At 32.4% G+C, this 15,368-nt stretch overlaps 1 protein-coding gene across 1 annotated transcript; it reads right to left on the minus strand.

The window, feature by feature from the left end:
• Nucleotides 1-7,781: 7,781 nt before the first annotated feature.
• LOC125209199 (protein FAR1-RELATED SEQUENCE 5-like) lies at nucleotides 7,782-8,681 on the minus strand. The gene has a single exon (XM_048108805.1). It carries the CDS (start codon nucleotides 8,679-8,681, stop codon nucleotides 7,782-7,784), a length of 900 nt encoding a protein of 299 aa, XP_047964762.1.
• Between the last annotated feature and the right edge of the window lie 6,687 nt (nucleotides 8,682-15,368).

Below are 15,368 nucleotides of genomic sequence, written 5' to 3' on the forward strand. Positions count from 1 at the left end.
GTCACTTCTTCTCAACAACAAGTCGGTGGAGCCGACAAAGCCCCACCCCAAGCCTAGACCACCAATTTCTTGCATCCTAAGTCATGCTTCTAAATAAATTAGTCAATCATGGTCAAAGATAAACCAAAATAAAAGGAAAAGAGATTCACCTTTACAGCTAAAATCTTCACTTAGAACTCTAAGCTCAAAACCTCCAAGCTTTGCTATTTGAAAAAAGAGTAAATGCCCTATGGAATAGCATCTGAGTCAAATGAGATAAAAATATAATTAACATTCATTCTATCCTGATTTAACAGAATCATGCAATACATTATACTCCTACTTGAAATTTAAGAATGTTGCAGTATGAGTGATTTACATGTGGATTGGACAAAATGTTTGTTGTTCGATACAAAATATGCAATTATAAGTACTTGCCAACTTTACGAAGGTGATGCAAGCTATCTAGTTCTTCAAATAATGTTCTGAACTTATGAGAATCAACTTGTGATACATCATCCCTCTCATCTGCACAATAAATACAAATAATATATAAGACCATATCAAGCATAAGTTCAAGGACACCTGAACCCTGACCGACGAGCACCAAAGTTCTCACCACTGCAAGAATCAGAGCATGGTTCCATTTCAAAGTTTCTCAAGCACCAATTGTATTGACTCCTAACACCACATTACACAGAATAAAACTAATTATTATCATGTCAACATAACAAAAAAAGAGCTGTACAACTCACACAAACTTAACAACAGTATACATGATCAGAATTCATTAAGGGCAGTCAAAGTTATGCATAAAGTTTGATAGTTTCCATCCTCTCTCCAAAATCAAAATCAAAATCAAAATCACAACCACTAATTATTTCATTTTAAAGTAGTATCAATTAGTTTAGATTGAGGGCAAAAGAATACCTCATCTGCAGATTCTGATGGAGGAATTGGTGGCACCTCTGCAGTTTCCCTTCTCACAATGAAGGAATTCATAAAAAACCTCAAACAACACCAATAATTGCATGCATAAATAGATAAAATATTGGAACTGAATCACTATAGAGTAGGAGTACTTACTATATCTATTGATTAACAGCTGGCATTATTGATGCTTATAGTTTCTCTTTACTTTTCTTATTCTCTATAGTTTTTTACCTTTATAAGAATTTAAGAACACGAATTTCTAATACTTAAAATAAAAATTATATTTTTTATTATTTTAAAAAGTAAATATTTGATCTGAATGATTAATTGAATAAATATTACTAGTATTTAATTTTGATTAGGTTATAGTTTAATCACTAAGTTTTCGACAATGTTTGTTCATCAAGGAAGCGGCCATGTATCCGGTGTGCACAAATCATATAGAATAAACAAGTATTCCTCTCAACCTAAATTTAATTTTTATATGACTTGCATCAAATTAAACTGGTTAAATTGTTTTTGTGGGGTGCGATTAATTAATTGTTACTAAGCCTTCACTTCTAGGATTAGTAGTATTTTATTTTGAAATTCCCTCTTAGTCTCAGGATTGGATAAAATTTGGTAAACTCTAAGAAAAATTGAATAAAATCAACTTTCCTAATGGTTTATTTAATCCCCGAACGTTGAACACAAACTAATTTACTGAGTCAATAAATAAGAAAATGATAAAATCAAATAAAAATAATTCGCAACCTTTTCTTCTATGCATTTAGTTTCTTCTAACAATAATTCCCAACACACAGCTTTCTCAACTTTCATATCTTTACAAACCAAAATTCCTTCTTGTTTATATATAGCCTCAAAATAAAATTTTAAAAAAAAATTTGATCTTTGACATGATCAAAGTGATGAAGAATGGTCAACATTCAACACTAGCTGTAACTATTGACACCGACAACATGATATTTTTTTAAAGATTCCCAAAACTACTGGTAAACATAATTATATTTTGGTCAATCATCATGATGGTCCAAAAAAATTAAATCCCAGCATAAATAACCCTACTTTGAAGTAATTTCTTGTAGTACATGATTCTTGATTCAATGCCACATCTCTTCTCTGCTTATTTCTTGCACTTGCAACACTTTCTCAGGCGTCGGCCAAAAATGAAGGTAAGTCACTACAAAATAAATGTTGTATTGAAGAATAAATATCACCAATTCTCAACAGTAAATTAATGCCAGTATTTTAAATTTCTCCAATTCTCAACAGTAAATTAATGCAAATGTGTGAGTATTATAAGACCATTAATTATAGCTGTTAAGCTATTGGTACAACTTATTAAATGATAGAGAGCGGGAGAGGGAAGTTAAATTGCATGTTATCATCAAAACAGAAGTGCAATTAATGAGGACAACTCTTTGCTTTTTCCCCTTGTCTTTTGGCCATTATAGGCATACTTACTAAATTTGGTTATGGAATAAAAAACTTAAAATTGCATGTTATCATTATCACACTGAACCCACACCCCAGAAGTTATTTCCCCTTCTGCTTTCTTTCTGACAATTGTCCTCTAAAATTTTAATTGGAGGGTAGAATTTGAAATGAAATATGGAGTAACAATTAATTATCCAGATCCATCACATTTTACTAGTACAAAGTTAATAATGCTAGAGTAATAAGTAATTTTAATTTTAATTAGGTGTTGTGACTCTCTAATTTGAGTCCAAGAACAGTCATTAAGTTGAGTTAATTGTTATTTGATCAAATGAATATTAGTAGTCCTTTAATTATAAACAAAAACAAAAAAAAAAGTAGTCCTATGTACTCAGTAAACGTTTATATCAATTTCCAAATATTGATATGCACGCTTTAATAAATGCATTAGTCTTGGACTTGGCTTTTGTTGCTTACTCAATGTTGACAATCTCTTTTTATGCTTGAGTAATTCCATTTCAATTCAAATCCACAATCTCTCTTAGCCTTTTCCTCTGCAATGACTTGGAAATCGACTCTTTCTCTTCAATTCGTGGCCGCCATGGTGTTGTTTCCGGCGATGGCCCTCGCCGAGTGCACGTGCGAGGCCGAGGAGGCGGATCGGGACAAGACGATGGTGCTGAAGTACAGGCTGTTGGTGCTGGCGTCTATTTTAGCGGCTGGAGCAGCCGGCGTGTGCCTCCCGGTGCTGGCGAGGTGAATTTCCGTTGCTCGGCCTTCTCGAGTTCAGCAATTGCGTTCCTAAGAAGATCGTCGATAACAGAAGACTACATGCATGTGAGGCCAGCAATGTTCTGCTTCTTGTTGTAAGAAGCAAATCTAAAGAAAGTGGCTCTTTGCACAATTGTATAACTAACTAGCGAAAGAAAATCACCTAGTAGTAGACCGACATGAGTCTATACAGTGACTTGATTTGTCAGCAAGTAGCCTACATTAAATTAGTTAGTATTTTATTACACCCTTATATATATAGTTATAATGATTGTAAGAAAAATATTCTTATTATTTGTCAAAATAATTTATTTTTAATTATTCACTAAATTTTTCATATTAACTAATTCTCAAATTAAAATACATTTAAATGTAGTATTTAAATAATTTAAAAATAAAACATATGTAAACATAAATCCTAATATACTAACACAAAAGAAAGTATCAAAATATTACTATAAGATATGCTTGAGCCACATAAACTCTAGATATGATTTCAATAGAACCGTGCGATTTTATAGTCGTGCGGTTTTATAGTCGTGCAGTTCTATAGTCGTTTTTGATAAAAAAAAAAAAAGTACATGCAACACTCTAATTTGAATGTGACCTCACTAGAGGTATACAACAAATATTACTAAACATACTACCCTTGTTTCACTTTCTTGCAGGTAAGGTTGTGGAGTACAACTCCCCTTGCTTGTTATCAGGTGATAGCAGCTCGGCCTTCTCGAGTTTAGCACCCGAGTTTCTACGAAGATCATCCATAAACCGTTGAGACACATTCAAAGAGAGGTTCAGCTGTATCTGCTTATTGCTGCATATTTCAGGAAGATGGCTCTCTATGCTGACTTGTATAACTGACTTTGTAGTACTACTAACTTACAAGAACAAAGGAAGTTAATTACATTCACTGCTGTTTTTTTTTTTATTATTATTAGTAACTATTTTTTTATTTTTTTTTGTGTGTGTACGTATAATACTATATGTTATTGTTTTCTTAACTATAGATTATAAAAATATAAGTATTACTATATGTTAAACCAGGTCCCATTTTTAAAACATTGCCACAAACTATATCTCATCCAACTTGTATTTCCTACAAAATCAATTTACACATCCATAATCTTAATCTTATTAATTTTGTACATTTTTTATATTTTAAAATCCATATGATTATATTTTCTCTTAGAGTAGCTAGTATATCACTTTATTAATTTATAATTGAAGTGATATATATTAGCAGAGAGATGATCTGCTGCACGGGAAAGGATCCCCTGCTGTGTTAAAAAACACAACAGGGAGTGCTGTGGTTAAAACGTAGCCTATCTACACATGAAACGCAGCAAAATTTGAGAGCGAGAGATTGCAATTTCAGTTATTATTAAATACACCCACTTCTCTTTCTTTGGTTACCTTATTTCTTTGATTAATTAATTTCTGATGGCGCCAGGTTAATTTTACATTCATATTGAAAGCATTACACAGATTAATATTAATACCATTAACTTCATTCTATTAACTAATTTTCAAGTGGATCATATTCATTTTTCACAATTTATTAAAAGCAGCGTGCAATTTTTTTATTTTCCAATATTTCTTTAATTTAAATAAACATATATTATAAACATCAATTAAACTTATAAATAATAGTAGTAACACTTATAAATGTCGATCATATAATAAATTATTTCTAAATTTTATGAATTGTACTCCCTCCATCCTCCAAAATTTGTCCCAATTTGATCCGACATGAGTTTTAAGAAATTGTTTAACTTTGAATTAAATAAAGGTGTGTAGTAGAATAATGGTCCCACATTGAGGAGATTGAGAGTGTATTTAATGTCTATTTTTGGTAAGATTCCAAGTGGGATAAACTTTGTGGGACAGATGAAAACAGTAAAATGTGACAATAGAACAAAGAAAGTATCATTTATTCTATTTTTATTTATATTTTATTTTTCAAACAACTTTTATTCAGAAATATTCAAAGTCTAGAAAATGTACAAATAATTTATTATATCCGGTATATATCTAGATGTACCAATAATGAATACAAATAAAGAATTAAGTTGTCAGACTAATTAATTGATATCAGTAATTAAATTAATTTAACGCTATGTTTGTGTGTTGATGCATCAATAACAAAACTTACAGCTAATGTTTGTATGTAGGATTTAATAAATAATTTATTCATGTTTATAAAATAGACTAATAGAGTATAAAATAAAAAGCCGTGCATGATATAAGTAACAATGTAAACATGACCTGGCCTCATTAGAAATTAATTAATCAAAGAAATAGGGTAAAATAAATAACCAGAGAAAGAGGAGTGGGTATGTTTAATAACAACCGAAATTGCAATCTCTCTCTCTAAAATTTTGCTGCGTTTCATGTATAGATAGGCTGCGTTTTAACCACAGCACTCCCTGCTGTGTTTTTTAACACAGCAGGGGATCCTCTCCCCCACTGCACACTTATTTTAAGCGATTGTGACATCAGCCACATTGCTTTTTAATAGCAATTTTCGTTTTGCAAATTGACAGCTACTCGCTTTGTCAATTTAATCCATATCTTTTACTACTCCACTATATTTTATTATATTTACATCTGTAAATCCCACTAAATTTCTTTAATTATAAATATGCTCTATGTTTTTTTTCATCTCCAACAAACACCCGCTATTATTTGTATAATAAATTTATTTCTTCTGTGTGTTTTTTTCTTCATTATTCTAACAAGTCTCGAGATATTTATTCCAAAAACTTGCTTCTCTTTTTGTAATTTTTTCCAACGTCAATTTGTATAAACAAAACGTAAAAAACACAAGTTGATAGGAGTTCTAAATGCTATTGGGTTGTAGGAATGGGAAAAAGTTATGCTTCCTCTAGTTTATATTTATCAAGACTGCATATGTAACATCACCTGCCAGTTTTTAGAGCTACTGTCAAGTGCAATCTAATTCACTATAGCAAACCAAAAGAACTACTCCACAAACCAATAATATGGTTCATAATGTCGTGTATCTAGAAATATAGCAAAACAAAAAAAACTACTCCACAAACTAATATTATGGTTCATAATGTCGTGTATCTAGAAATTTAACCACAACAAAAACCAAAACACAGCAAAAATAGTACTTAAAAAATCTAATACTATGATGGTAAGGTACATAGAAATTCAACTACACCATGCCAAAAAATTCCACTACAAAAACGACATAAAAAATATTTTCACCAACTACAGACATCAATCTTTTTCTGCATATTCATTGTTGTTATGGTGATTATATGCAACTGATCTGAAATTTAAATATAAGAGTAAAAATAATGAAGTGAAATAAAAACAACTGTATAATTCATAAAAACATAAAACTCAACAATTCACATACCCGTCATGCAAATTTGGGCAGTTACGTTTGTCATGTGATACTCCACGAAGCCCACATCCATGACAAGCCCTAGGCTTCAAAATTGACTTTTCTTTTGATGATAGCATTCGCTTACCGCATCCTTTTGTTCTTATTCCGGAAGGATCGCCTATCTTTCTTGATTTATTTGATCTTTCCCCTTTTTGACTTCCGTATGCAGTATTTGGACTACTACTCATCTCTTTGATCTTACCATGTAGATAATCAAGTTGTTCATCCAAAAACTTTGTCCCCTCATTAGTTAAAGATGCATCATCAATCAATATTGAAGCCTTGTAAGATAACTTGGAGCGTCGTGATACCAAAAAGTTTGTTGGATCATCATTTTGTTGGATCATCATTGGCGTTTTCATCATCCATTGTATATACAACACCAACCTTTGCTTCTCGTGTCCATCTCTTAAGTATGTATCTGTTAGGTAGTTCAAATATTTGGCTAATGCGGAAAAAAGCTAGCATGTGTCTACATGGAATACCATCAAACTCGAATTTTCCACAGTTACATGATATATGATCTCTCTGTAAATCATGCACAAGTAGCCTCGGCTTCGAAGACGAACAACTTTGAAAACTCATCACATTGTAAATCACAATATCATCTGATTCTTCTCTTGTCGAGGCAGGTTGCACAGAATAACCATGGCTTAGACTCATTTCTTCTTGAAACTCCATCCATTTCTTTTTCATATACACTTTAACCATTTGAGTCTCCATCGGCCAATTTGTTTTGATTTTGGGATGCTCATTCATGTCAATATGATCCGCAACTAACTCATTGTGTCTTTGGCGTCTCAATGCTCGATTAAATCGTGTGATAAAATCCATCAATGAGTTCTTGTTAGAGACATATTTTTTGAAAAACGAATGCGAACTCTCAGATCTCTGACTACTTGACATGCCAGCAAAAAATACATGACTAAAATATGCTGGAATCCACTTATGTCGTAGTTCATACATCAACAATATCCAACTATTTTGCTCCAAATTAGCATGTTTAATCACCTCAACCCAACTTTGCTCAAATTCCTCCGGAGATGTAGAATTTTTTATAACATTCTTTATGCTCTGATAATGATCTCTGAAAGCCACCGGAGAAATATTTTATGAGAATTTGTTCAATATATGCCACAAGCAATAGCGATGCACTGTTTTTGGAAAAACTTGTGCAATTGCTTTCGTCATAGCAGGATCTTGATCGGTGATAATTGCTATTGGAGATCTGTAGGCATCGCTTCTAAAAACTTGTTAAGCAGCCAAATATATATGAATCAGTCTTCTCATCACTTAAAAATCCGCATCCAAAAACTATTGTTTGATGATGATGATTAACCCCTACGAAAGGTGTAAAAATCATTCCATACTTATTGGTGTTATAAGTGGAATCAAACACAACCACATCACCAAATACACCATACGCCATCCTTGATCTAGAATCTGCCCAAAAACATCGTTTAAACATGTTACCTAAATCTGTCTCATAGTCAAAGAAAAATGTTGAATCCTTCTCTTTCTCGGAGGTAAAGAATTCTATCACAGTTTCTGCATCAATACCCTTTTGTTCATCCCTTAAATCTCTCTCAAAGTTTCTAATATCTCTTTCTGTGCAACCTACATTTTCCGGCCCACCGCACTCTATCTCTAATAGTTGCAATTGGTGACAAGTAGGTATATTAGCTTTTGAAAATTTTTGAGTCAACACTTTCTTCACAGCAGAAACACTACGGTGTGACCGAAGCAAATGCACCTTTGAAGGTGTAGAAAGTCCATGATTATGACCTTCTGTGAAAACACTTACACTCCAATCAGATCCAGTTTGTTGCTTGATAATAGACATCTTTGCCTTACAATCAGTTCTAACTTTACCACGAGTTCTTGTCTTAATCGGGTCACCACTCAATGCTCTTTTCACTGAATGAACTTTATCAGTCTGACCCGCTTTAAAGCAAACAAATTGTTTCCAAACAACCTCATTTGTCACCTTGTTCTTTTTACTATTGCTGTATCTTGCGCTAAAACCTGCTTCACGTGCATACTGATTGTAGAATGCAAACGCATCATCTATTGATGCAAACTTCATTCCGATTTCTGGCTTACGATCATTTGCAACTTGAGGAGTATACAATTGATCACTCATGTTTTCATTAAACACACTAATAGAACCATTCAAAAAATTAACATATGTACGCAGAGTAATAGTAATAATAAATAATAAAAATATTACATGGCATATACTAGTTGGGCCGTGGAATCATCATATCTTTACCGGAATATTATATAGGCCCACTCCCAAATCTCAAAAATCAAAACACACCGCACCATTTTTTTTTCTTTACAGCCAAAATTTTTCATTAATAAATTGATATTATCGGTATTGCATTATACTCCATATATATCGTTAGACTGACACCTCAGCACATTATATAATTTTGTAATAAATTCAATAATGCCCTTAGAAAAAAAGAAAACAAAATGTGATAGACCACGTTTTATGTTATGCAGGCATCATCATTGCTCAATATATATTCTTACTATTTATTGTTTTTCTTTATTTACTTACATATTTCCGTTCCTATTCCTAGCTAAAAATGTAAATATCTTTTTTATTGTATAAATATCACAAAAAGGTGGTTCAAAATTTTCTTCGTAATTCTCCCACAAGATCACTTCTTGAAATGGGATTTTCTTGCTATTACTCACAACTTATAAAACCATACAAATATATGATTTTCTTTCCAAATCTCATGAGGCCATGTCACATACACACGCACTATAAGCAACTTTGAAGTCAATGATGAGTTCAGGCCATCCCCTGCACGTGCTACTTCTGGACTACTTGACGAACAAATCTGTCTATAAAGATCGCCTTTGGGCCCAAAACTAAGTGTCTCGGCAACCATTTTCATTAACGATAACACTTAATTTTGACAAAAATTATAATATTCTGTGAATAATACAAATTGTTTCTGTAATTAGTGACAATTTTTTTTTAAATAAACTTTAATATAAGTATATTTACTGTTTACATATATTATAGGAGAATGAGTGGCTTGGGTTAGATGGAGTCATGGAGGCATGGAGGCTGGAGCCATGCTAGTTTTGCTTTTTAACTAGTTAATAGGTAATAGAATAAAAAAAGAAATATGCTTCAATCCCATTTGTTTCTTCGTTTTATTGAGTTTTAAGCACGACATTTTAATTTTCATACCATATTGGATCAGAACACCAAATTAAATTCAATAAATATAATTTTAATTTGTTGAGTTTTCATGAAATATTTTCCATAATTAAATATATTTCATTTTAATTTTCATACTATATTGCGACATTTATCGCAAAATGTGTTTGTGTTTATAAATATAGTTTGAGTAAGTTTCCGAGAACCGAATCGTTCACACAGAAACAATGTTAAGCTATCAAAGATAAATGAAATTTGAGTTAGTATATTTGTGAGGAAATATATAACAGTTAAAAAAACAGGATTGAACAAAACATTTTATGAAACCTCCATTTTATTCAACAGAAGATTTTATGATTCTTACACGGCTAATGGGATTGGAATATAAGAAATCTGTGGTCTTGAAGTACGGTGGTACGAGAAGTGGCAAAATGATTAAGTACGAAGGACACGGATAGATCTTTGTAGGAAAATGTGGTGGAAGCATGTACGCTGAAGCATGATACTGAGATGTGGGCTGATGGAGATTGGCAGCCCGCCACAAATCTTTAGATCAAGTGGAACCCCTGGCAAAAGGACCGTCTGGCTAACTGCATAGAAGCTTGTGAAGTAAAATCCATCCACCATAGCAGAAGCAACAGAGTTTCAAAGGTGGGAGAATAAAATGGCGCGTATTTGCAGACAGCTGCATATCAAGGAACTTTTGTTCCAATCACCCTGCTATGCCATGTGTGGGCATCAGAAATGGTTACGAAAAAGCAGTTGATTGGTATGTTTGCTTTCCTCTCTGGTGTTTGTATTCTCAATCCATCTCAGGCCTATGATCTTCGATGACCAAAGGAGCTTCGCTTTGTATGCCAGCCATATCACATTACACAGGTTCCATATCACCCATGGTTGGAGCATGTGTAGGTTCCAACCATATGTAGCTGCTAGTCTAGGCATGCCTGCAATCGGCTATATGGAACCTCTGCAGTGCACCACCATAAGTTCAAGGACACCTGAACCCTGACCGACGAGCACCACTGCAAGAATCAGAGCATGGTTCCATTTCAAAGTTTCTCAAGCACCAATTGTATTGACTCCTAACACCACATTACACAGAATCATGTCAACATAACAAAAAAGAGCTGTACATGAGACTTCATTAAGGGCAGTCAAAGTATGCTCTAATCATACAGAATAAACAAGTATTCCTCTCGGCCTAAATTTAATTTTTATTCAAACTGGTGCAATTGTTCTTGTTTTTGTGGGGTGCGATTTTTGATCGGAAAATACATTAATTAATTGTTACTAAGCCTTCACTTCTAGGATTAGTAGTATTTTATTTTCAAACTCCCTCTTAGTCTCAGGATTGGTAAACTCTGCAGCAACCTTCGTTCTCTTACTTTCTACTATAAGAAAAATTGAATAAAATCAACTTTCTAATGGTTATTTACTTTTGACTAATCATTAATTCTATGCTATAATAGTAGGCTGCTAATTTTAATCCCCGAACGTTGAACACAAACTAATTTACTGAGTCAATAAATAACATAATAATAAAATCAAATAAAAATACGAAACCTTTTCTTCCATGCATTTACTTTCTTCTGACACACAGCTTTCACAACTTTCATATCTTTATAATTAAACCAAAATTTCTTCTGGTCAACATTCAACACTGGCTGTAACTATTGACACCGACAACATGATATTTTTTTAAAGATTCCCAAAACTACTGGTAAACATAATTATATTTTGGTCAATCATCTTGATGGTCCAAAAAAATTAAATCCCACCATAAATAACCCTACTTTGAAGTCATTTCCTGTAGTACATGATTCTTGATTCAATGGCCACATCTCTTCTCTGCTTATTTCTTGCACTTGCAACACTTTCTCAGGCGTCGGCCAACGACGAAGGTCAGTTGCTACAAAATAAATGTTGTATTGATATGATTCCAAAATTAGCAAAAAAAAATTTGATATATACATAGTATAATTAATTGTTGCAGTGGAAGTGTTGAAAGTGTTCAAGGCTAATTTGGTGGATCCATACAATGTTCTTGAGAGTTGGGATGTCACCCTTGTTAATCCTTGCACTTGGTTTCACGTTACTTGCAATGCTAAAAATCGAGTCGTAAGAATGTAAGTTCTCATCAAAGATTAATTAAGTTGCAAATTAATGTCATTATTTGATGATGAATTGATGCATAATTAATTTGGTTGTGTAATGTGCAGTGATCTTGGGGATGCGAGTTTGTCCGGTCGACTAGTTCCGCAGCTTGGCCAGCTACGAAGTTTGCAGTACTTGTAAGCAATATATAGTACTTCACTATATATGGTCTGTTTGGTAGGGTAGATAACTCATTTTGTCGCTCTTAATTGGGATGCAGGGAACTATTCAACAATAGGATAAGTGGAGCAATCCCGAGGGAGATTGGAAAGCTGAAAGAGTTGGTGAGTTTGGATTTATATTACAACAGGCTTTCTGGTTCCATCCCGGACAAGCTGGGCAACCTTCAAAGACTACGTTTCTTGTATGTGTCTCTCATCTTAATTAATTCACCCCAATAATCTTGTGGTTTTAAGTTAAAGGTGGAAGAATTTATTTTCTTCTTATAGGATATATACTTGTATTTATATGCTAGCTTTCAGTTAATTAGAGTTCTTGAATGAGTTGGGCCGGTCCAATGAGGCTAGCTTAACTTGGCTCAGCTCAGCTCAGGCTCAAGCTCACGCTCATGATTGAAATGGACCTGACTTCTGCATCTCACAGCCTAGCCTAAGCATATTTGATAAATGGGTCGAATTAAGTTTAATTTATTTCATTTGTTTTTTAGGTTTTTAAATTGAAAGAAGGGATAATTTTTGTTAAAATTTTTCAAGTGTATAGAATTAATTAAAATTAAGGGTATAAAAAATGTCAAATTAATCCTTGTGGGCCTTATTTAGGTAGTTGTATCCTAATCCAGGTTGGGCTGGGGGATAATGATCTTGGGCATGAATTGCTTATGGATTTTTTAAAAAGGCCCAATTAAAACCCGACTCAAGTCCGTTCGTATTTCCTGCAATGTCAGGTCGGGCCGGATCGACCCACTTGACAAGATGAAGCTACTCTATATGACATGTTGAATCAAATGATAGGAGAGAAGTTCAATTTTTAGTGTTGATTGTTAAATGAATGAGATTGTACTAACCCACACAAATGTAATGTGTTTGGAACGATCCACTTGACATGGCTACTCTACATGCCATATTGAATCAGAGAATAGGAGAGACGCGTCTGAATTTATTTATGTTTCAATTAATGAAATCGTATCTAGTACTGTAATCATGTCCTCGGATCCATTATTTATTTGCTTCATCAATCTGAATATATGATAACATGTGAAAAAAAACACTGTAAAATCTACCATGTGTTTGGTTATGAAAAATGTAGCACATTAATTACTTACTAATATGCAGGAGGCTCAATAATAACTATTTAAGTGGACACATTCCCACGTCCCTCACCACCATCACCACTCTTCAAGTCCTGTACGATCTTCTTCCTTATCTCTTTCTTAATTCCATTTTAATAATACTATTATTTTATTTTATTTTATTCATTTACATGACCTAATTATTACTATTACTAATCTTATTCATATTCATGTTTAATTAATTATGTGCAGTGATCTCTCAAATAACAAACTGACAGGCCCAATTCCAGTTAATGGATCCTTCAGTTTGTTTTCTCCTATCAGGTCTAATGCCACTCCTTTTTTGCTACATCCAAGCCCACTTGTTGATCACTAATTATCACTAACTCATTGTTTTATCTATTTTCAGCTTTGCTAATAACTCGTTGGATCCTTTTCCAACCTTCCCGCCTTCGCCTTCACCGTCGCAGTCGCCATTGCCATCGTATAATAATGGTCTGTGACCGATCCTTTGAGCTATGGATATGATACTTATTTTTGTTTATTGTTTATTTGGTAAGTAAAGTTACAGTATTGATCACGTGATCCTTTATTGATTAGAAATTGGGGATACATTGCGGAAAAATTGCATTTCTTGTATAATTGTAACAATTTATAATTTATTAGTACTATAAATAAGTGTCATTTTCTTGTGTTAGAGCAATGGTGTTTTTTAGCTTAGTTATTGTGGATTCGAATGGTTGCAAATGTTTAATAACGGAATATATATTTACTTTTTCGAGTGCTTATTATATATAGTGCAAATTCAAATAGCTTTTATATAAATAAATATACAAGTCATGTGTTCATCAACATGGGGTTCTAGAAGGAGAGTATATGTTTCATACATAATACTATAGATAATATTTAAAAATATATAGCTTTATTTATCACTTTATGTGTAGGATATGAGCCTAACTTCACTAAGAAAATGGGGCATAACCGAACCACATATATAATAAACACAGGCTGTCAACTGATTTTCACTCTATCCATAAATGTTTTCTAATAATTAATTTGCTATGAAGGTTGATGAAATTCAAGAGTAGTAATTTAGTTAATTGGATCCAAAATGGATTTTACTTGCGATTTTGAAATTTTAAACTAATGTAAATTAGCATTTAGTAAATTACTTTTATTCATTTAATTAATTGATTCGGTGCGACATTGTATAAAACTAATACCAATATACATGCGATTAGCTGTCCATTTATGTAAACAACGATTATCAAATGTGTTTGTATTTGATTATTAATACTCTGACTTGTATCAACGTAGTCAACAAATGGTATAATAATAAAGGGACAATCACTGTTAATAAATTCTAATATCTATTATATAATGAGTTCTTTCAATTTAAGTGACTGTATATATATATATATAATCGGGGGGGTAATAGTGAAAACTGATGATTGGATTTTCATACCTCAGAAGAAATTTTTATTTTCCAATAAAACAATATTATATACTTTTTTTAAATTATTTTTTGTCTTTAGACAAAACCATAACGACCTACCGATAGCTATGATTGTGCTTTTGAATTGAGAAACTTAAATTATTTTATAAGTCATGGACATCATATGGATAATTAAGTTTCGTCACGGTGGTCCGAGCACATTATCCTGTACATTGCTAAATGCTAATTACAAATTTACAATTATATAAAAAGATAAAAGGAGGCAAAAAATATTTTTATAATTATAATTGATGAAACTCATCAAATAATAATATGTACTTTGCTAAATAAATTCCCCAAATTCATTAGCAAATAGTAATTTATTATTTTTTTTTTATCATAATTAAAGCTGAATAATTTATTACTTTCATAGTTACTCAAGGATAAAAACTTAATTCTATCTAAGTTATATGTAAGTCAACAAAATATATGTTGTCATCAGCTCATGTCGTCAGAAAATTCAATGTGAGTATGTGACCAAACCGATGATTAAATTAGTTCGGATTTTTTGGTTCTGACTGGATCAACTTTCTTAAGAATTTCTAATGTTTACTAGGATCGAATATTTTAAATCTGAAATAACATGAAATTAAAAATATATTTATATACGCATATTTTTTATAATAAATATATTATTATTATAAAAATAATGAATATAAAATACTCCCTCCGTCCCAAGATAAGTGACTTTTATTCCTTTTTGGGGTGTCCCACTATAAGTGACCTATTTCCATTTTTAGTAAAA

This window comes from Salvia hispanica, chromosome 3 (assembly GCF_023119035.1).
Source record: "Salvia hispanica cultivar TCC Black 2014 chromosome 3, UniMelb_Shisp_WGS_1.0, whole genome shotgun sequence".
Classification (NCBI taxonomy): domain Eukaryota; kingdom Viridiplantae; phylum Streptophyta; class Magnoliopsida; order Lamiales; family Lamiaceae; genus Salvia; species Salvia hispanica.

What these genes read in the sequence shown, in the direction of transcription:
- LOC125209199 (XM_048108805.1), bottom strand. Translation starts at nt 8,681, where the DNA reads ATGAGTGATCAATTGTATACTCCTCAAGTTGCAAATGATCGTAAGCCA.